This window comes from Macaca nemestrina, chromosome 14 (assembly GCF_043159975.1).
Source record: "Macaca nemestrina isolate mMacNem1 chromosome 14, mMacNem.hap1, whole genome shotgun sequence".
In the NCBI taxonomy this organism is placed as follows: domain Eukaryota; kingdom Metazoa; phylum Chordata; class Mammalia; order Primates; family Cercopithecidae; genus Macaca; species Macaca nemestrina.
In genome coordinates this window covers 111,687,254-111,708,522 of record NC_092138.1, presented here as the reverse complement: position 1 = coordinate 111,708,522, position 21,269 = coordinate 111,687,254, and the positions used below count along the sequence as shown (strand labels likewise).

Below are 21,269 nucleotides of genomic sequence, written 5' to 3'. Positions count from 1 at the left end.
GCTTTATTGAGGTGTAATTAATATATATTAAGCTGCACATATCTAATGTATACAATTTGATGAGTTTGAACATACGTAGACGCCCTGAAACCATCACTACAATCACAGTAATAAACATATTCATCACCTTCAAAAGCTTTCCCCAGCTGCCATGTGCGTGTGCCGGGGCTGGTGGTGGGACACTGGTAAGAACACTTGAGATCTGCTCTCTTAAATTGTTTAGTGCACAATACGGTATTATCAACTATAGGTACTACGTTGTTTTTTCGATCTTTTTAAGACAGGGTCTCGCTCTATCACCCAGGCTAGAGTACAGTGGTGTGATCATGGCTCAGTGCAGCCTTGACCTTCCGGGCCCAAGTCATCTTCCAGTCTCAGCCTCTTGAATAGCTGTGACCACAGGTACGTGCCACCACACCCGGCTAATTTTTAAACCTATTTTTGTAGTGTTGGGGGTCTCCCTGTTTTACTCAGGCTGGTCTCAAACTCCTGGCCTCAAGTCATCCTGCTGCTTCAGCCTCCCAAAGTACTGGGATTACAGGCGTGAGCCATCACACCTGGCAAAAGTTGTGTTTTGTTTCATTTTGTTTTTAAGACAGGGTCGCAGGCCGGGCGCGGTGGCTCAAGCCTGTAATCCCAGCACTTTGGGAGGCCGAGGCGGGTGGATCACGAGGTCAGGAGATCGAGACCATCCTGGCTAACACGGTGAAACCCCGTCTCTACTAAAAAATACAAAAAACTAGCCGGGCGGGGTGGCGGGCGCCTGTGGTCCCAGCTACTCGGGAGGCTGAGGCAGGAGAATGGCGTGAACCCGGGAGGTGGAGCTTGCAGTGAGCTGAGATCTGGCCACTGCACTCCAGCCCGGGCGACAGAGCGAGACTGTCTCAAAAAAAAAAAAAAAAGACAGGGTCGGGCTCTGTCACGATGGCTGGTGTGTGGTGGTGCCATCATAGCCCATTGCAGCCTCCAGCTCCTGCTTTCCATGGAATTTTGAGGGAAAAACCCTCTCATTCTTGTTCTCTAGCTGGGCAGGATGTCCTTTTGTTCCCCAGAGCGCTCTTAGAGGGGGTGCTAAGAGCCCCCCCACCACAGAGGGAGGAACTGCATTTTCACAGCTGCAGATTTTTATGGTGGAGGATAGGCTTCAAAAACATGTTTTTTGTTTTTTCTTTTGAGATGGAGTTTCGCTCTTGCTGCCTAGGCTGGAGTGCAATGGCTCACCGCAACCTCCGCCTCCTGGGTTCAAGCGATTCTCCTGCCTCAGCCTCCCGAGTAGCTGGGATTACAGGCCCCCACCACCACACCCGGCTAATTGTTGTATTTTTAGTAGAGACGGGGTTTCACCATGTTGGCCAGGCTGGTCTCGAACTACTGACCTCGGGTGATCTGCCCGCCTTGACCTCCCAAAGTGCTGGGATTACAGGCGTGAGCCTTGGTGCCTGGCTTGAGATTGTTTTTTTCTTGCCTTTTGGCATGCCTTGCAATTTTTTGTTGAAATCTAGACATACTGTATCAGATCACAGGAACTAAGGTCAAGAGGCCTTTAGTGTGAGGAGGGTATATTTCATTTTATATTTATTTATTTTAAAGGCTTGTTTTATTTTAATGGCTGATCCACGTAATAACGGAGGCCAGTATGTACAGACAAAGGGGGAGCTTTTATTTCTTGGTCTTTTCCTCCTGGGACAAAGTCTTGATGATCTCCTTCTTGGTCTGGAGGTGTTCTTCATGGACCTCGTGTGCTTCCTTGGTCTTAGACCTGTGGGCCTCAGCCTGGTCAACCAGGGGCTTCTTGCCGGCCTTGTCTGCCTTCAGCTTGTGATTTGTTCCATGAGAATCCGCTGGTTTGTGAACACATTCCCTTTCAACTTCAGGGACAGGCTGTGAGGCACGTGGCGATCAATCTTCTTAGATTCTGAGCAGCCGGCGCAGAACCTTCATTCTCCTCATCCACGTGACCTTCTCTGGCATTCTGGCATTGGCTGTACCCTTCCGCTTACCTATGCCCTAGTGCCTGCCCTTCCGGCGGGTCAAGGTGCTTTTCCGGCATCAAGCCCGGGAATGGACCATCCCAGCTTTGCGGATGATCGGCCCATCTTTGATCAGCTTCTGGATGTGCTGACGGGAGTCGGCATTGGCAATTTCATTGGTCTCATTGGGTCCAACCAGACCTTCTTCTTGCCACAGTGGAGGACACTAGAGACGAGCCTCTTCTGAAGTGTGAGCATACTCATGGCTGCGGCTGCAGCAGCGAAAGGAAAGCGCTCGATCGCATTTTGTATTTATTTATTTAAATTTTTTGAGATAGGGTCTTGCTGTGTTGCCCAGGCTGGGGTGCAGTGGCATGATCAAGGCTCACTGTAGCCTCTAACTCCCAGACTCAGGTGATCCTCCTACCTCAGCCTCCCAAGTAGCTGGGACAACAGGCACATGCCACCAAGCTCAGATAATTTTTTTGTAGTTTTTGTAGAGATGGGGTTTCGCCACGTTGCCCAGGCTGGTCTCGAACTCCTAGGCTCAAGCGACCACCCACCGCAGCCTCCCAAAGTGCTGAGATTACAGTTGTGAGCCACTGCCTCCGGCCCAGGCTAGATTATCCTCTTTCTAGGAGCTGGGCGGTGTTAGGTGTTTGCTGCGGCTGCAGGTGCCAGAGGCTCCACGTCTTCTACTGTCCTCATTGTTGTCTCCCTCCTGACTTTGGGAGGTCTGAGCCTTGAGTTCTGTCGCCTGTGACTCCCATGATTGTGCCGCAGCCTGTGGATGTGGTGAGGTGTGGGAGAGGGGGAACATTCTGTCGTCAGTCCTGTCTTGGGCCTGGGTCTTAGGGCTGCGACATTCACAAGTATCCCTGCAGGGGCGTCACTGTTCCCCCTGCCACTTACTACCTTCTCTGGCTCAGGTTCCTTCCCGACCTAATTGCTTGCAACCTGGCTCTTGCGCACTGCGCTTGTTCTCTGCGAAGCCTGGAGGGGGCTGGAGGGGGCTGGAAGGAGTATTCCCTTCCCCCACCTGGGATAGGCTCTGGCAAAGCTCTTCCCCCTGGAATGGGGCCTTGGCTAGAAGGCTTTGAGTGTTTTCACAAGGATCTCTACCCACAACGCAGCCAGAGCCTGTGGGATCTTTTTTTTTTTTTTTTTTTTTTTGAGACAGAGTCTCGCTCTGTTGCTAGGCTGGATGGAGTGCGGTGGCGCCATCTCGGCTCACTGCAAGCTCCGCCTCCGGGGTTCAAGCGATTCTCCTACCTCAGCCTCCCGAGTAGCTGGGACTACAGGCGTCCGCCACCACGCCCAGCTAATATTTGTATTTTTAGTAGAGATGGGGTTTCACCATGTTGACCAGGATGGTCTCAATGTCTTGACCTCGTGATTCACCCGCCTCGGCCTCCCGAAGTGCTGGGATTACAGGCGTGAACCCCCGCACCCGGCCCCGGATCTTCGACAGAATCAAGTGGGATTACTGGAGGGAAACCCATGAAAGTGTGGGGCACCCCCTAGCCTGAAGACTCGAGGACTTTGTCCCTCCGATGCCAGTCCACACTCAGCTTCTAGCAATTTATCCGAGTTCCCATCTGTGTTCCCCGTTCGGGCTCCGGTGGCTTCTGCTCCGGGTCTGCAGATGTCCCTGGGATTCTCCAGGTTCTCCTGTCTCTCCTGACATCGCGTGGAGCTTTGCCTTGAAAACTCAGTGCTCTGAAACCACAGAGAACTTCAAGAAAAGTTTCAACTGCAAGAAAAGTCATCGATTTTCAGTTTGTCCAAGTTTTTTTTTTTTTTAAATTTTAATAATGAAATAAGAGTGGCGACTTTCAAGTTTTTTTTTTTTTTTTTTTTTTTAACTAGTGCTTGCTCAGTCACCAAGGCTGGAGTACAGTGGCACCATCTCGGCTCATTGCAACCTTGGCCTCCCAGGTTCAAGCAATCCTCCCACTTTAGCCTCCCAAGTATTTGGGACTGCAAGCACGCATCACTATGCCCGGCTAATTTTGTAGTACTTTTTGTAGAGATGGGGTTTCACCACGTTGCCCATTGCACTACAGCCTGAGTGACAGAGCAAGACTCTGCCTCAAAAAAAAAAAAAAAAAATTAATGACAGGCAGATAACCACAGATCCAGGAAACTTAGAGAACACTAATCTGGATAAATAGCAACAAATAACCACAACAAAAATACCAGAAACAGAAACACACACACACACACACACACACACACAAAACAAAAAACACACACACAATCCACACCCATTCACAACATATTCAAATTGCAGAAAGCCAAAGAGAATGGATACAAGTGCAAGTGGCATTTATTGCTTCTTTTTTTTCTTTTTTTTTTGGATGGAGTCTCACTCTGTCGCCAGGCTGGAGTGCAGTGGCACGATCTTGGCTCACTACAACCTCCGCCTCCCAGGTTCAAGCAATTCTCCTACCTCAGCCTCCCAAGTAGCTGGGATTAGAGGCACCTGCCACCATGCCCGGCTAAATTTTTTTGTATTTTTAGTAGAGATGAGGTTTCACCATGTTGGCCAGGCTGGTCTCGAACTCTTGACCTCAGGTGATTCACCCACCTTGGCCTCCCAAAGTGCTGGGATTTCAGGCGTGAGCCACTGTGCCTGGCCAGCAAGTAGTATTTAAATAGCCACATATAAATATATAAATATATATATAAATATATGAATACACATGTATGTGTGTGTGTGTGTGTGTGTGTGTGTGTGTGTGTGTATATATATATATATATATATATATATATTTTTTTTTTTTTTTTGCGGGGGGACAGTCTCACTCTGTCCCCCAGGCTGGAGTGCAGTGGTGTTGATCTTGGCTCACCTCAACCTGTACCTCCCTGGTTCAAGCAATTCTCCTGCATCAGCCTCCCAAGTGGGTGGGACTACAGGCGCCTGCCACCATACCTGGCTAATTTTTGTATTTTTATTAGAGGCGAGGTTTCACCATGTTGGCCAGGCTGATCTTGAACTCCTGACCTTAAATGATCCACCCACCTAGGCCTTCCAAAGTGCTGAGATTACAGGCATGAGTCACTGTGGCTGGCCTAAATAGCAATACATTTATAAGTCCACATCTACAGGATTTATTTGTTATCTGTCACAATCAGTGGCAACAATGAGATTGTTGGTTTTGGTTATTTTTAGACGAAGTCTTGCTTTGTCACCCAGACTAGAGTGCAATGGCATGATCTCAGCTCACTGCAACCTCCACCTCCTGGGTTTGAGTGATTCTCCCACCTCAGCCTCCTAAGTAGCTGGGACTACAGGTGTGTGACCCCACGCCTGGCTAATTTTTGTAGTTTTTTTTGTTTGTTTGTTTTTTGAGACGGAGTTTCACTCTGTTGCCCAGGCTGGAGTGCAGTGGCACTATCTTGGCTCACTGCAACCTCTGCCTCCTCGGTTCAACTGATTCTCCTTCCACAGTCTCCTGAGTAGCTGGGATTACAGGCATGCATCACCACGCCCAGCTAATTTTTGTATTTTTAGTATAGACAAAGTTTCACAATGTTGGCCAGGCCAATCTTGAACTCCTGACCTCAAGTGATCTGCCTGCCTCGGCCTCCCAAAGTGCTGGGAGTACAGGCATAAGCCACCATGCCCAGCCTCACACCCTGCTAATTTCTGTTTTTTTTTTTTTTTTGAAATGGAGTCTCACTCTTTCACCCAGGCTGGAGTGCAGTGGCCGGATCTCCGCTCACTGCAAGCTCCGCCTCCTGGGTTTACCCCATTCTCCTGCCTCAGCCTCCTGAGTAGCTGGGACTACAGGCACCTACCACCTCGCCCGGCTAGTTTTTTTTTGTATTTTTTAGTAGAGACGGGATTTCACCGTGTTAGCCAGGATGGTCTTGATCTCCTGACCTCATGATCCGCCCGTCTCGGCCTCCCAAAGTGCTGGGATTACAGGCTTGAGCCACCGCACTGGCCTAATTTCTGTATTTTTAGTAGAGACAGGGTTGCACCAAGTTGGCCAGGCCGGTCTCAAATTTCTGACCTCAGGTGATCTTCCTGCCTCAGCCTCCCAAAGTGCTGGGATTACAGGTGTGAGCCACTGTGCCCAGCCTGAACCAGTTTTATTACAGCATATCCAAGACAACAAGGCAAGCAATTCAAAAACTGTCAACATTGACAACTGCTTATTTGTTTGAATCAAGATCACGAGGTCAAGAGATCGAGACCATCCCGGCCAACATGGTGAAACCCTGTCTCTACTAAAAATACAAAATCGGCTGGATATGGTGGCACGCGCCTGTAGTCACAGCTACTCGGGAGGCTGAGACAGGAGAATTGCTTGAACCCAGGAGGCTGAGGTTGCAGTGAGCCAAGATCGCACCACTGCACTCCAGCCTGGGTGGCAGAGTGAGACTCCTTAATAAAATAAAATAAAATAAAATAAAATGGTTCAGAAGATTCAAAGAGAAAGTGTAGGAGGAATTTTTTTGTTTCAAAATTGAATGGCTCAGCGGGGTGTGGTAGCTTACACCTGTAATACCAGATCTTTTGGAGGCCAAGGTGGGAAGATCGCTTAAGACCAGGAGTTCAAGACTAGCTTGGGCAACATGGCGAGACCTCGTCTCTACAAAAAAAAAAAAAAAAAAAAAAAAGCTGGGTGTGGTACACCTGTAGTTCCAGCTACTGGGAGGCTGAGGTGGGAGGATCACTAAAAAAATAAAATTAAAAAAATATAAAGTTGAATTGCTTACCAACCATTGCCAGATACAAACAAGTCCCTCTCCTAGACAAGCTCCATGCAGGGAGAAGTGACTTATGTCCCATCCCCCAGGGCTGAGCACAATGCCTTGGGTATAGCTGATGACTCAACACTATTAGTAGGATTTTATTTTATTTTTTATTTTTATTTTTATTTTTTGAGATGGAGTTTCGCTCTTGATGCCCAGGCTGGAGTCCAATGGCATGATCTCGGCTCACCGCAACTTCCGCCTCCCAGGTTCAAGAGATTCTCCTACCTCAACCTCCTGAGTAACTGGGATTACAGGCACACGCCACCACACCCGGCTAATTCTGTATTTTTAGTAGAGATGGAGTTTCACCATATTGGTCAGGTTGGTCTTGAACTTCTGACCTCAGGTGATCCACTGGCCTCGGCCTCCTACAGTGCTGGGAATACAGGCGTGAGCCATCATGCCCGACCTTGTTTTCTTTTATTTTTTTGAGATGGAGCCTCACTCTGTAGCTCAGGCTGGAGTGCAGGGGCTCGGTCTTGGCTCACTGCAACCTCTGCCTCCCAGGTTCAAGTGATTCTCCTGCCTCAGCCTCCTGTGTAGCTGGGACTACAGGCGTGTGCCACCACATTGGGCTTTTTTTTTTTTTTTTTTTGTATTTTTAGTAGAGACGGGTTTTCACCATGTTGGTCAGGCTGATCTTGAACTCCTGACCTCAGGTGATCCGACCACCTCGACCTTCCAACGTGCCTTCCACCTGGCCTAGTTGTGGATTTTAACTGCACAAGAACCATCATTGGCCATGGTGAGACGATCTATTTGCTGAATCTTGCCTGGCATCTGAGCATGGAATTCCTTAATGAACTGAGAAATGAACTTTAGGGCGCTAGAGCAGATGCCCACAGGCTGACTTCAAAGAACAGTGTTAGAACATTCCACAACGGGGATGTACGCAATGAAGACACACCTGCCCAGAAATGAGTTCAGGTAGTAGCACAAGTTGACCTGTTATGCATCTTCGATGGTGATATGGTTTGGATTTTTGTCCTGGCCAAATCTCATGTTGAATTTGAGGAGGGGCCTGGTGGGAGATGACTGGATCATGGGGGCAGATTTCCCCCTTGCTGTTCTCATCATAGTGAGTGAGTTCTCATGATAGCTGATGGTTTGAAAGTGTGTGGCATTTGGGCCGGGCGCGGTAACTCACACCTGTAATCCCAGCACTTTGGGAGACTGTGGCAGGCAGATCACGAGGTCAGGAGACCGGCCTGACCAACATGTTGAAACTCCGTCTCTACTAAAACTACAAAAATTAGCCAGGTGTAATCCCAGCTACTCGGGAGGCTGAGGAAGGATAAATGCTTGAACCCGGGAGGCAGAGGTTGCAGTGAGCCGAGATTGCACCTGCACTCCAGCCTGGGCAACAAGAGCAAAACTCCATCTCAAAAAAAAAGAAAAAAAAGAAAAAAAAGAAAGTGTGTGGCACTTCATGCCTTGCTCTCTCTCCTCTGCTCTGCTATGCTAAGATGTGCCTGCCTCCCCTTCGCCTTCCGCCATGATTATAAGTTTCCTGAGGATTCCCAGTCATGCTTCCTGTATAGCCTGCAGAACCGTGAGTCAATTAAACCTCTTTTCTTCATAGATTACCCAGTCTCAGGTAGTTCTTTATGGCAGTGTGAGAATAAATTGATTAAATATGGTATAAATTTACAGACCAATGCTTTTCATGAATGTACATGCAACAATCCTAATAAAAAAGTTAGCAAACCAAACCAATTTTTTATATATAATATGTATATCTATATCAACTATATCTATCTATCTGCCTATCATCTGTCTATCTAGCTAGCTATCCATGTATCTATCTATAAAATAGATAATCCATTACAACCATTATGAGGTTTATTCTAGGAATGCAAGGCTGGTTTAACATTTGAAAATCAGTGTAATTCATCATATTAAAGTGAAAAAGGAGATAAATCATAGATGATCTCTACAGATGCAGAGGAAAGCATTGAAACAATTCAATACCTATTCATGACAAAACTCTTGACAAACTAGAAACAGAAGAAAACCTCCGTGTCAGGCAAAATGTATGCTAAACATACACTCTGAGGCTACAAACAAGACCAGAATGACGACTCTTTTGATTTCAATCAACAAGATACTGGAGGTCTTGGCCAGTGTAGTCAAGCAATACAAAGAACAAATGGTATAAGGATTGGGAAGGAAAAAAAATAACACCATCATTATTCATAAATGATCTGACTGTTAACATAGGAAGTCCAAAAGAATCTTCAACATTGTTAGGTTGCCAGTTCTTCCCAAATTGATCTATAGATTCATTGCAATCACAGTCAAAATCCCAGCAAATTTAAAATATTTTTATGGGAGTTGGGAGATCGATAAGCTGATTGGTATAGAAATGCGAAGGGCTGGGAGTAGCCAAGACAATCTTGAAGAACAACAAAGCTGAAGGACTTACTGTAAAGGTACAATAATTAAGACAGTTTTTTTGGGAGGCCAAGGCGGGGGGATCACAAGGTCAGGAGATCAAAACCATCCTGGCTAACACGGTGAAACCCCGTCTCTACTAAAAATACAAAAAATTAGCCAGGTGTGGTGACGGGCGCCTGTAACACTCCCAGCAACTCGGGAGGCTGAGTCAGGAGAAAGGCATGAACCCAGGAGGTGGAGCTTGCAGTGAGCCAAGATTGTGCCACTGCACTCCAGCCTGGGCAACAGAGCGAGACTCCGTCTCAAAAAAAAAAAAAAAAAAAAAAAAATACAGTTTTGGCCAGGCGCGGTGACTCAAGCTTGTAATCAAAGCACTTTGCGAGGCCGAGGCAGGCGGATCACTCGAGGTCAGGAGTTCAAGGCCAACCAGTTTGAGACCAGCCTGGCCAACCCCGTCTCTACCAAAAATACAAAACTTAGCCCAGTATGGTGGCGGGTGTCTGTAATTCCAGCTACTCAGGAGGCTGAGGCAGGAGAATTGCTTGAACCTGGGAGGTGGAAGTTACAGTGAACCGAGATCATGGCATGGCACTCCAGCCTCAGTGACAGAGACTCCATCTCAAAAAAAAAATAAATAAATAAATAAATAAAAATTAAAAAAAAATAAAAAAGAAAGAAAAAAGAAAATGCAGCATATAATGTACTTGAGTGCGTGGTGCATGGTGTTTTTTAAAAATATTATGCTTACAAATTGTTTTTTAAAATATATAAGGCTGGGCGCAGTGGCTCACGCCTGTAATTCCAGCACTTTGGGAGGCTGAGGCAGGCAGATCATCTGAGACCAGGAGTTCGAGACCAGCCTGGCCAACATGGTGAAACCCCATCTCTACTAAAAATAAAAAATCATAGCCGGTCGTGGTGGCATGCACCTGTAGTCCCAGCTACTTGGGAGACAGAGACAGGAGAATTGCTTGAACCCAGGAGGTGGAGGTTGCAGTGAGCCGAGATCATGCCTCTGTACTGCAGCCTGGGCAACAGACCAAGAGTCTGTCTAAAAAATAAGTATATAAACAGAGCCATTGCCCCTTTATGTCACCACCTAATCTTTTTTTAAAAAATTATTATTTTTTACTAATAGAGGTGGGGTCTTGCTATGTTGCCCAGGCTGGTCTTGAACTCTTGGGTTCAAATGATCCAACTGAGTTGGCTTCCCAAAGTGCTTGGAATACAGGTATGAGCTGCTGTGCCTGGCCTAAAATTCTTTTTCTTTTTTTTTTTTTTGTTTTTTGAGACAGGATCTCGCTTTTATCTCCCAGGCTGGAGTGCAATGGTGTGATCTGAGCTCACTGCAACCTCGGCCTCCTGGGTTTAAGCTTCCTCTGCCTCAGCATCCTGAGTAGATGGGATTACAGGTGCCTGCCACCATACCTGGCTAATTTTTGTATTTTTAGTAGAAACGGGGTTTCACCATGTTGGCCAGGCTGGTCTTGAACTCCTGACCTTGTGATCTGCCTGCCTCGGCCTCCCAAAGTGCTGAGATTATAGGCATGAGCCACCACCACATCTGGCCCTAAAATTATTTTTCTAATTAGTTAATTGTTATTGTTATTTTGAGATAGGATCTCATTCTGTCACCCAGGCTGGAGTGCAGTGGCGTGATTTCAGCTCACTGTGATCTTCACCTCTGGGGCTCAAGGGATCCTCCCATCTAAGCCTCCCAAGTAGCTGGGACTACAGACGCACGCCACCACGCCCCGGTAGTTTTTGTATTTTTTTTTATAGAGACGGGGTTTTGCTATGTTGCCCAGGCTGGCTGATCTCAGAATCCTGAACTCAAGTCATCCACCTCGGCCTCCCGAAGTGCTGGAATTACAGGTGGGTGCCATTGCGCCCTGCTCACCTTGTTTTTTTTTTTTTTTTTTTTGGTTTTTGGTCCTTTTTTCTTAAACACGGAGCTGCAGCCTCGAGACCCTGACTGCACCCTAGTGAGTGGAGGGTGTGTGGATCTCTGGGACTTGCTGTGAGCTCAGCAGAATGGTTGGTAGTGAGTGACAGCTGGGACGGTTGGAGGGCCCTGGTCCCTGGTCAGGGTCCAAGGCAGCTGCTTCTCGAGGGAAGTCAAGGTTACAGAATCTGATAAAGAGAGACATCCCAAGGATTTGACTCCTTTTCAATGTGCTTGAAATAGGAATTCCTGAAATGTCGTCTTGTGGGCCAGGATTGAATAACTTGGCTCTACCCATGCATGGACCAAGTTGTCACCCAAACATCTGTTACTCACAGCAGTGGGGCTGGGGGATGGTCCTGGCTGCTCTTAGAGTTGGCTCACCTGCCCCATGGGCATTGTTCTTTCCCAGTCGCTTAGCTAATGTGACTCCAGGGGACTGGCAAGGGTCCCTGGGCTCGTGATATCCTGGAGACCTCTGGGGCACCCAGGAGAAGCCAGTGGGTCAGTGCTGAGCTGACGTTTTATCACATCACACAGGCTGTCCCGGGCACTCAGGGTGGAGCAGACAAAGCCATTGCAGCAGTGAGAATCCTGGACTCAATCATTACTATTGGTTGCCAAGATTTTTTTTTTTTTTTTTTTTTTTAGACAGTGTTTTAATCTTGTTGCCCAGGCTGGAGTGCAATGGTGCGATCTCAGCTCACTGCGGCCTCCGCCTCCTGGATTCAAGTGATTCTTTTCCCCAGCCTCTCTAGTAGCTGGGATTACAGGTGCCTGCCACCACACCTGGCAGATTTTTTGTACTTTTGGTAGAGATGGGGGTTTCACTGTGTTGACCAGGCTGGTCTCGAACTCCTGACCTTAGGTGATCCACCCACCTTGGCCTCCCAAAGTGCTGGGATTACAGGCGTGAGCCACTGCGCCCAGCTTTTTTTTTGGTTTGTTTTTTGAGACAGGGTCTTGCTCTGTCACCCAGGCTGGAGTGCAGTGGCATGATGACAGCTCACTGCAGCCTCGACTTCCTGGGCTGAAGGGATCCTCTCACCTTGGCTTCCCAAGTAGCTGGGAATACAGGTGTGCGCCATTATGGCTGGCTAATTTAAAATTTTTTTTTTTTTTTTTTTTTTGTAGAGGTGGGGTCTCACTCCGTTGCCCAGGCTGGTCTCAAACTCCTGGCTCAAGCGATCCTCCCACCTTGGTCTCCCAAAGTGCTGGGATTACAGATGTGAGCCACTGTACTAGGTCGGTGGCCAGTTTTTGAGTGCTTATTAAGAACCAGGTGTGAAGCGCTTTACTTGTGTGCCATTGACTCCTATCGTAGCCCCACAGGCGGGCAGGTGCCTACTAGCCCCACACTTAGGATACCAGAGGTTAGGTCATATGAGCTGCAGACAGGACTCAGACCCAAGTTTCGTTTACACATTCATGCCTCACACCCTGCTGCCTTAGGTAGGCTGAACCCACCAGGCCCCACTAGAACCATGTTAGGTATTCCTTGCACATGTGTCTGGCTCTGCTCATGTGTGGGTGTGGCAAGGCAGGCCGGTGTTGCAGCCAGGCTGAGGTTCGAGGAGGCCTCAGCAAGTGTAGCTCTCCGCTGAAACCCCAGCAGAGTGTAGCACGAACTTGGCGTGGAACTGGCCCCTCCAAGCCTGTGTGAGTAAGGACAGGTTCCAGCCTCATCTGTAAAATGGGGAGCATAGTCCTGGTTACCTCTCAGGTCACATATGCACAACCATGGTATGACTCTGGTCAGAACCTATTCAAACCTGTTTCCTTGGCTGAGCGCGGTGGCTCACGCCTGTAATCCCAGCACTTTGGGAGGCCAAGGCGGGTGGATCACGAGGTCGGGAGTTTGAGACCAGCCTGGCCAACACGGTGAAACCCCGTCTCTACTAAAAATACAAAAATTAGCCAGGTGTGGCAGGCACTTGTAATCCCAGCTACTCAGGAGGCTGAGGCAGGAGAATTGCTTGAACCCGGGAGGTGGAGCTTGTAGTGGGCCGAGATTACGCCACTGCACTCCAGCCTGTGTGACAGAGCGAGACTCCATCTCAGAAAAAACAAACAAACAAACAAACAAACAAACAAACAAACAAAACCCTATTTCCTCATCTCCAAAATGGGATAAGAATCGGATTTTCCTTACAGGAAAGTAAGAGCTGGTGGATTGTAGTTCTTCATGGTAGTGATGTATAAATTCTCTGCAAACACTGAATCAGCAAATACTGAACCCTTGTTCCTAAGGGAAATACAAGGCAAGGTTCCTGCAAGCCAGTGTCCACACCAATCTACAGATAATCTTTTCTATTTATTTTATTTTTAAAAATTTTATTATTATTGTTATTTTTTCAGATGGAGTCTCCCTCTGTCGCCCAGGCTGGAGTGCAGTGGTATGATCTCGGCTCACTGCAACCTCTGTCTCCCAGGTTCAAGCAATTCTCCTGCCTCAGCCTCCTGAGTAGCTGAGATTACAGGTGTGCGCCGCCACACCTGACTAATTTTTGTATTTTTAGTAGAGACGGGGTTTCTCCATGTTGGCCAGGCTGGTCTCAACCTCCTGATCTCAGACGATCCGCCCGCCTCGGCCTCCCAAAGTGCTGGGATTACAGGCACAAGCCACTGCGCCTGGCCTCTTTTTAATTTTTTTGAGATGGGGTGTTGCTATGTTGCTCAGGCTGGAATGCAGTGGCTATTCCCAGGCATGGACATAACTCACTACAGCCTTGAACTCCTGGGCTCAAGTGATCCTCCTGACTCAGCCTCTCTAGTAGCTGGAACTACAGGCATGCATCAGCACTCCATAATCTTGCTTTATGTGTGTTTCTGTTTAAAGACCCCTTATTGGCCGGGCACAGTGGCTCATGCCTGTAATCCCAGCTGTTTGGGAGGCCCAGATGGGTGGATCGTCTAAGATCAGGAGTTCGAGACCAGCCTGGCCAACGTGGTGAAACCCCGTCTCCAGTAAAAATACAAAAGTTTAGCCAAGTGTGGTGGCACATGCCTGTAATCCCAGCTACTCAGGAGGCTGAGGCAGGAGAATTGCTTGAACCTGGGAGGTGGAGGTTGCAGTGAGCTGGGATGGTGCCACTGCACTCCAGCCTAGGTGACAGAGCAAGACTCCATCTCAATAAATAAATAAATAAAAATAAAAAATAAATAAAAATGAAGACTCCTTACTTAATATGTTTATTGTTCACCTATTAACATTGAACTCATGGCCAACAGCACTGTAACTCAAGCCTGCAAGCAGCAGAACGCATGTATTGTCTCCATCAGCCACATCTCAGTCTTCCTATGCTCAGGACTGCTAGACGGCCCTTTAGTGCCATGCTTGGGGCCCACTTTAGACAGTGAAACTGTCAAAAAAAAAAAAAAAAAAGGCACAAAAAGCAAAAACTGTGGCACTAAGTAGACTCCAAGGAACAGTGCTTGTTTGTGGCGCAAGAGCTGGAACCAGAAGGCAGAGCGCCGCCACCTTCCCACCTCAGCTGGGAACACGTGCATTGAGTAACTCACGTTTTTCACCGTGAATGGCAGCAAATGCCCTGTGAGGGTAGATTTGGGGGTTGCAAATACATTTCGGTGAGTAGGTGAATTTGCAAATACAGAACTGAAAACGATGATTGACTGTAATGCAATTCCAGGGCTGGCCATGGTTGGTCCTCAGCCCTAACTTTTAAGATCGTCTCCCCATCCTGCCAACCACCTCCCTTGGTGGTGACTACAAAAGACAGTGGACCCCCAGGAGGCGGTGGTCATGCTGTCCTCTGAAGCCCCAGCTGGAATGCAGCATAGAACCTGGCACAGAACTGGCCCCTCCATGCCCGTGTGAATAAAGGCAGGTCTCAGCCTTTGACTCTGAGCCGTCATCTGTGAAATGGGGAGATTAGGCCTTTCTACCTCCCAGGGTGCAGAGACCACCTTGGAAGCAGGTGCCTGGAAAGGGCCAGGACCCCCTTGGTAGATGCTACAGAAACACCTTCAAGACAAAGGACGGGCAAGATGACCATTGTTTCAAGGGTGGCGAGGGTTGTCTCTGCTTCCCCTTCCACCCCACCCAAGACACAGACGCAGGGCCGGCAGCCCCCTGCGGAATTGAGTGTCAAGCCACTTTCTGGCCATTAATCTCTAAGCATCTATCAGGCCCATTTGCTTCAGCCCATCTTAAAAAACCCCAGCTGGGCCCTAGTGGACCAGAAGTGGGGCTGGGAGACAGTGAGGCTGTAGCCAGCTAGAAGCCGCGACTCTGAGGTGACCCACGTTCTCGCAGACCAGGCACTGCACTGTGCCGTCTGTACCCCAGCCGACCCTACTGTGGGGGCTCTGGGACATCATGGCTGGTCACCGCTTTCGAGTGACCCTGGAAAGATGGTGCCTCCTACCTGATGAGAGGCCAGGGGTACTGACTGAGGCCCGTTGGCTGAGAACTCCTCAACCCCAGCCCAAATTTCTGGGTGGGGCTGGGATCGCCTCAGCAGGGTCCTTGATGAATCCTGAACCTGGGAGGCTGGCAGAGACCCAGTAGGCATGGGCGGTGGCGGGTGGGGGTGGGGCATGCATTCAGAAGACAGACTGGGCAGCCGCCCGCCCCGCCTCCCCGACCCGGACTGCCCTTACAGTGATGACCATGCATCTTTCTTAATGGAACACAACCGCTGAACTTGGTACATTTCAAGCACTTTAGCCTTCCAGTACACCAGACTGCTGATGAAAATCGTCTTCCTTGGGCGCCATGTTAATGAGAGGCCAAATTTCATATGCTTGCAAACTTTCCCCCCTGCCTCCTGTGGTACTACACCCCCCTCCCCCCAATAAAAGATTGCATCAGAGAGAGAGAGAGATTTCCATAATTTATAGTATGGGCATTTCACTGGGGACAAGCGCTAATCTGTACTTACCGATACATTTAAGAAAATGCATCCTCCGCAAGCCTGCACCATTTATGACTCTTGGCACAAACCGCAATGCTCAGTCTTCAATTAAGGGACACCTTAGGGTTCATTATCACACAATCGCTCCCTGTGAACCATGCCAAATGCTGTTTTGGCACAGAGCTTGGAAGATGAATTAGAAGGAAGTCTTCTCTGTAATGCCCTCTCCCGAATTCCCATTACCGTCATCAGCGTTTACGCCCTCCTCCCACTCGGCCCCCTCCCCCCACTTTCCAAGTGCCTTTTACTATTCAATTTCTCAACGTCAAACTCGATTCTCTAGAGGTGCAGTTAAAAATGCCACATCTCCTTTTTGTCTTCCGGCTCTCAACAGGCCTGCCATGGCCGCAGATGGGCTGCTCTCCACACCCCTTTTCGGCCTGAAGGAGCCACAGATGCTTTTTTTCCCCTCCCGTCAGAGCTTGGAGTACAGACAAGCGGCCAGTATTGGCCAGGCACACCCCAGCAAGCCCCGTTCGGGATTGAAACAGGTCCCTGCATCTAAGTAGAGGCGACCCGCACAGAAAGGCTGAGGGCGAAGGCAGGGCCCGCTCAGACATGAAAGCAGACACTGCTCAAAGCCAGTTGCCCCAACCAACGGGACACAAGGTAAAAAAAAAAAAAAAAAAGGCGAAGGCTGGTGTTCTCTATTCCTTAATGCTCTTCCAAGTCGGAGGCCCACACTGTCGCCACGAGTCCTAAGACCACAGGACTGTAACTTAACCCCTCTGGGGAAGGACGCCCCATTTGTTTCTTCATGAAAGGAAGGATAGAATGAGCACGTGTGCTGACGCCTCCTAGCCCTCCTGGCAATCTGGCATCCCACCGTGGGCACGGGGCTGAGAGCGAGAAAGCACCACCACCAGAGCCACAGGTGAGGCTGGGGACAAGGAGGCGGGGGTTGCAGGCAGCAACAGTCAGGGAAACCGCACCGCGCCTAGGGCAGCCCACCTACATTTATAGGCGAGTGTGTGTGCATGGGCATGCCGGGAAGGGGAGCGGGCGGAGGGCAAGGGGCTGCCCAGTCAGTCGCAGAAGCCCGCTGACCCGCCGCACGCCCTTCAATGCATCTCCCAGCTCCATCCGATGACACTCCCGTACTGACTTCTCATTTAGAGATGCCTGGCTGTGACGGAAGGGGAGCTGAGCCCAACCACGGCACTCAAGTCAAGCTGTCAAATCAAAGCCATTAAAATAAAATCAGCTTAACGAACTAGCTAGACATCTAGGCTGTGCACCAGCGAAGGCGGGCTGACGCGGTGCAAGACGATGGGCGAGGCCCGCAGGAATCCTCTTGCCCTCTCGCGCGGCAGCGGGCAGGGGGCAGAGGGACAAACTGGCGAATGGAAGGCAAACAGGCCAGAAAGACTTTGCCCACAAGATGTCTTGTGGAAATTTTATTATATAGAGTGTAAAATGAATTGTCAGTCAAATAAAAAGAGCACTTTTTTTCTTAAAAACCACATGCATAACATTTTCCAATTGTCTTTTTTAATAGTTAGACATTTCAAGCATTATAAGAAAAATAAGGAGAAAAAACCAGAAACTGTAACTTCAGTACATTTCAAACGGAATGTCCCTCAGGTCAATTAGAAATGCAAGAAAAAATAGCTTCAATTCCGTTTTTTTTCCTTTAAAAATACATGTTATCTGTACAAGATACACTACAGTAAACACTGGAAATCATATTATCCCTTTTATTAAATCAAAATTATTTAATTCATAATGCGGTTAATACTAATTTATTCATCTAGTTAATCTGACAAAATATTAAGAAAATATTTAAAAGAAAAGAGCAAACAACACCTTGGAATTAAAAATAGTTATAACTACATTTTTATATGGTTTAATGTTCCACAGTGTGTGTTAAAAGTTATATTGAATTTCTTAATATTAAAAATAACAGTATTTATATTTCTGAGAGAATAGAGAAAGGTTTTTTGTTTTGTTTTAAAAACAAGCTTGGAGGTCTTAGATACACAGTTGCGACTGGTAATGGAGACATGAAACAAACGTATGCTAAACACACGAACACATTTTTATATTACCCCTTTAGAACTCTAGAAATTATACAAACCCTACAAAATGCCCCTCCCAACCCCTGTTGGACAGCAATACAATTATCTGTCTCAATTCAGAATTCACATCATTCATTACAATACATAATAGTTCAGTTTTTTTAAAAATGCAATAAAACCAGACAGCCAAGATACAACAAATTAGAAGTAAAACATTAAATGAATTTACACATTTAAGAATACTTAAATACTGCTTTAAAATTTTTAAAAAGAATTTGTTACATACCACCTAAGACTTCCAAGCCACTTTCTGTTGCAACAGAAAAAACTGCAAATAAAAAGGACACAAAACAAAACAAAACCAAACCGAAACCATCACGTTGAAATGTCACAGCTCCGAGGCACGTTCTGGTGCCTGACTTTGTAGGTACTGCTCCAAAAAGAATCCCAGAGCTTATACATTTGAAATAACAAAAATAATGAAACAAAAACGATCAGCAATTTTTAGTAACTAACTTTCCCGATTTTTAGAAAAATTCCGTTAATCTAAATATAGTGTTTCACAGAACAAAACAACGGTTCTTCATCAAAAGGTTTGCGAATGTAAAAACCTGTTACAAATAGGTTTTCTTTGACAATGATTCTGAGGGAAAGTTGGCCGCGAGGACACTGTCCTACTGCTCCTGTGGGCGGAAGGGAAGAGGAGTTAGTCTGTGACGGCAGGTTCTCAGGTCTGCGTGCCAGTGAGGAGGTGACAGGCCACCCTCTCCCCTCTGGCGCCATGCCGGCACCGACACACACAGACGGGGCCGTGTCCCAGCACCTCCCCTGGGTCTCGCGTCACGGGAGCTGGGCCAGATAAAACCTCTGCTGAAGAGGTGGTCTTGGGCTTCTCTCTCTGCTAGGGACTCGGGGCAGGGAAGAGCGGACAGTGTGAGCCGCTGTCGCCACCAGCCCTGACACCTGTTTCCCCAGGACCAGACCCAGACGGCCAATTTGGCAGTGAGTGGCCTACCCAGCTGAGTCCAGGGCCAGGAGGTAACTGAAATGTTATCCATGAGGACCTGACTGGCAGCAGGTGGGAAATGCGCCCTGTGGGAACATTTGGACGTCTTCCCTTCTTTAATAAGAAATCCGTTTTTGGCCTCTGAACAGAACCCTCTAGGTTGTGCGCAGAAGAGGAAAGCTGGGCTCTGCCCCCACTGCCCTCTCCCTGCCTCCTGCTGCTGCCCAGGCATGGCTGACGGCCTGGCCACTCCACCCTGCTCAGGAGCAGCCGCTGGAGCGCACCCTCTGCACACGTTCCTTTACAGTCAGGGAAGCTGAGGCTTAGAGGAAGACAGAAACTACTCATCAGCCCTGAGGTCTGGGGCCCGGACTTGAGAAAAGATCAGGCAGTTCCTTGCAGGGGCTGCACCACCAATCCTCCCACTTGGCCTACACTCTTTTTCTCTGGAGCGAGGAGGGACAGAGGGGCTGGAGCCAGGCTCTCAGCAGATGCAGCCTTGCTGAGGAGCTGCGGGGCCCAGAGGCTCCTCCTAGCCCAGTGCTCTCATCCTGGGGTCAGGAAACACAGGCTTGGGAACAGGGGCTTGGGGATGGGGAGTGGCTGCGGTGCTGGTGATTAGCTACAGACCTGGCTGTGGGCCTGCGCCTGCCCTAACGTCTGTCCGTAGAAAGCGACCTGCTGTCTGTAATATTCTGCCCAGGCCATTGTGTAGTCCGGTGGGGAGCTGGCCTGAGGAGCAGCACTGGCGGCGTGACCTGGTTGACAAAGGAGGAAACAGGTTATCGGGAGCAGGGGCGCACTAGGCAGAGCCCTTCCCAAAGGCCCTGGGCATCTGCTCTCCCTCCGGACGGCTGGAAGGCAGGGAGGTCTGGGAGGTGGTGCAGCGAGGCTGGTGCTGCAGGAGTGCTTGCTACAAAAGGTGCGGTTAGCCGTTTGTTGCCCGGCCCTTGCTATGCCTGTGAAGACCAAGTCTCACGTCTGCCTTCTCTCTGCGGAAGCGCGTTCTCTGCATCTGCCTGCCCCTTCAGCTCCCGGGCCCGTGACAGAGACAGAAGGCGGGATTCTGGGTTGGGGGTGGGGGAGAAGGGGAGTGCCTAGCTTGGGTGCCTGTGATAGTGTCCAAATCCTGTAAACAGCTTGAACACAGGCCCAGGTGTGTCTGGGAATCAGGATTTGGGGAAGACTGGGCAGCTGAGCTTACACCAGGTCCCCTGGTGACCGTGACTGAACACCCTCGCCTCCAACCCCTAGAAGGGCCATGAACCCGGCAATGATTCCAACACCAGGGGACCATTTCTCTGGTGGCCTTCAACCCGCTCTCTTCCAACCAGCAAGAAACAGCCTCCAAACACAAGGCACGGGAGATACCGCTTTAAACAAATCCCCAACCCTCCGGTCTAGCAATGGTGGAAATACGCAGAGTCTGGCACTAACTTTAGATGACTCCCCAGAGACCTTTGGCTTGTGGGTCCCTCGCCCTGCTCTGAAGGCTGGTTTCGTTTCTGGTAGTTAGAAAACTGACCTACTTAAGAGGAGAAACGAAGCACCCAGCTTCAGTGTCCAGGTAAGGCCTCCTTCCCTGAGTCTCACCACCTTTCCTCATCTGCCCTGAAGCACCGAGACAGAGAACAAGATGCCCGGCTGGTCTGTTTGCTGGCCAGGTGGCACCCAACCCGAATCTTTCTGTCCCTAAGGAGACCAGACGCCAGCTGAGCCCACACTTCCAGGTGCCACGCCTACCTCGAAGTCCTTTGGAGCCCAGCAGGGGGAGAACAAAGAGGAGGGGACGGCAGGCCTGTGCCGGGTTGCAGGGCAGCCTGTGGTCACTAACTATGCCTGGACTCCTGACAGAGAGAAGCAGGCAGGCACAGGGGTGGAGGACGAAGGCAAATAATGAGATCAAGCCACACCGGGAAGGCATTAGGGAAAAAAGAGGTGACAGCGAGCCTTGGACTCTGAAGTCTCCGGGCTAGAGGGGACTGTGCTGCCGTGAGCCACAGGTTAGGAGGGCCGGGCACTCACTCTGTTTTTTGTAATAGTCTTCCCAGGCCTTGCTGTAGCTGGGCTGGCTGCTCTGCGGCTGGCTCTGCTGGCCTGTGCGAAGAACACAAAAGCAGTCAGGCCTTCCGGGCTCCTCACAGCCTCGGCCCCAGCCCGCCAACTGCAGGCCCTGCCCTGCACTCCTCCACCTCGCTCCTGGCCACACACGGTTCCACAGCCCTG

At 49.1% G+C, this 21,269-nt stretch overlaps 1 protein-coding gene and 1 pseudogene across 4 annotated transcripts in view; both read right to left on the bottom strand.

The window, feature by feature from the left end:
* Nucleotides 1-1,659: 1,659 nt before the first annotated feature.
* LOC139358335 (large ribosomal subunit protein eL19-like) lies at nt 1,660-2,234 on the bottom strand (annotated as a pseudogene).
* Nucleotides 2,235-17,385: 15,151 nt separating this feature from the next.
* Nucleotides 17,386-21,269, bottom strand: part of LOC105464034 (far upstream element binding protein 3) — a 59,761-nt gene continuing 55,877 nt past the window's right edge. For 3 of the 4 annotated variants that reach the window (XM_011711652.2, XM_011711653.2, XM_071078441.1), the window contains exons 17-19: nt 21,069-21,140; nt 19,674-19,801; nt 17,386-18,720 (exon numbers count right to left, since the gene is read on the bottom strand). In XM_011711652.2, the coding sequence (XP_011709954.1) occupies nt 18,712-18,720; nt 19,674-19,801; nt 21,069-21,140 (209 nt within the window). In that variant the 3' untranslated portion in view covers nt 17,386-18,711. The remainder of the gene's footprint in view (nt 18,721-19,673; nt 19,802-21,068; nt 21,141-21,269) is intronic. The other variant, XM_011711654.2, reaches the window with a different exon arrangement.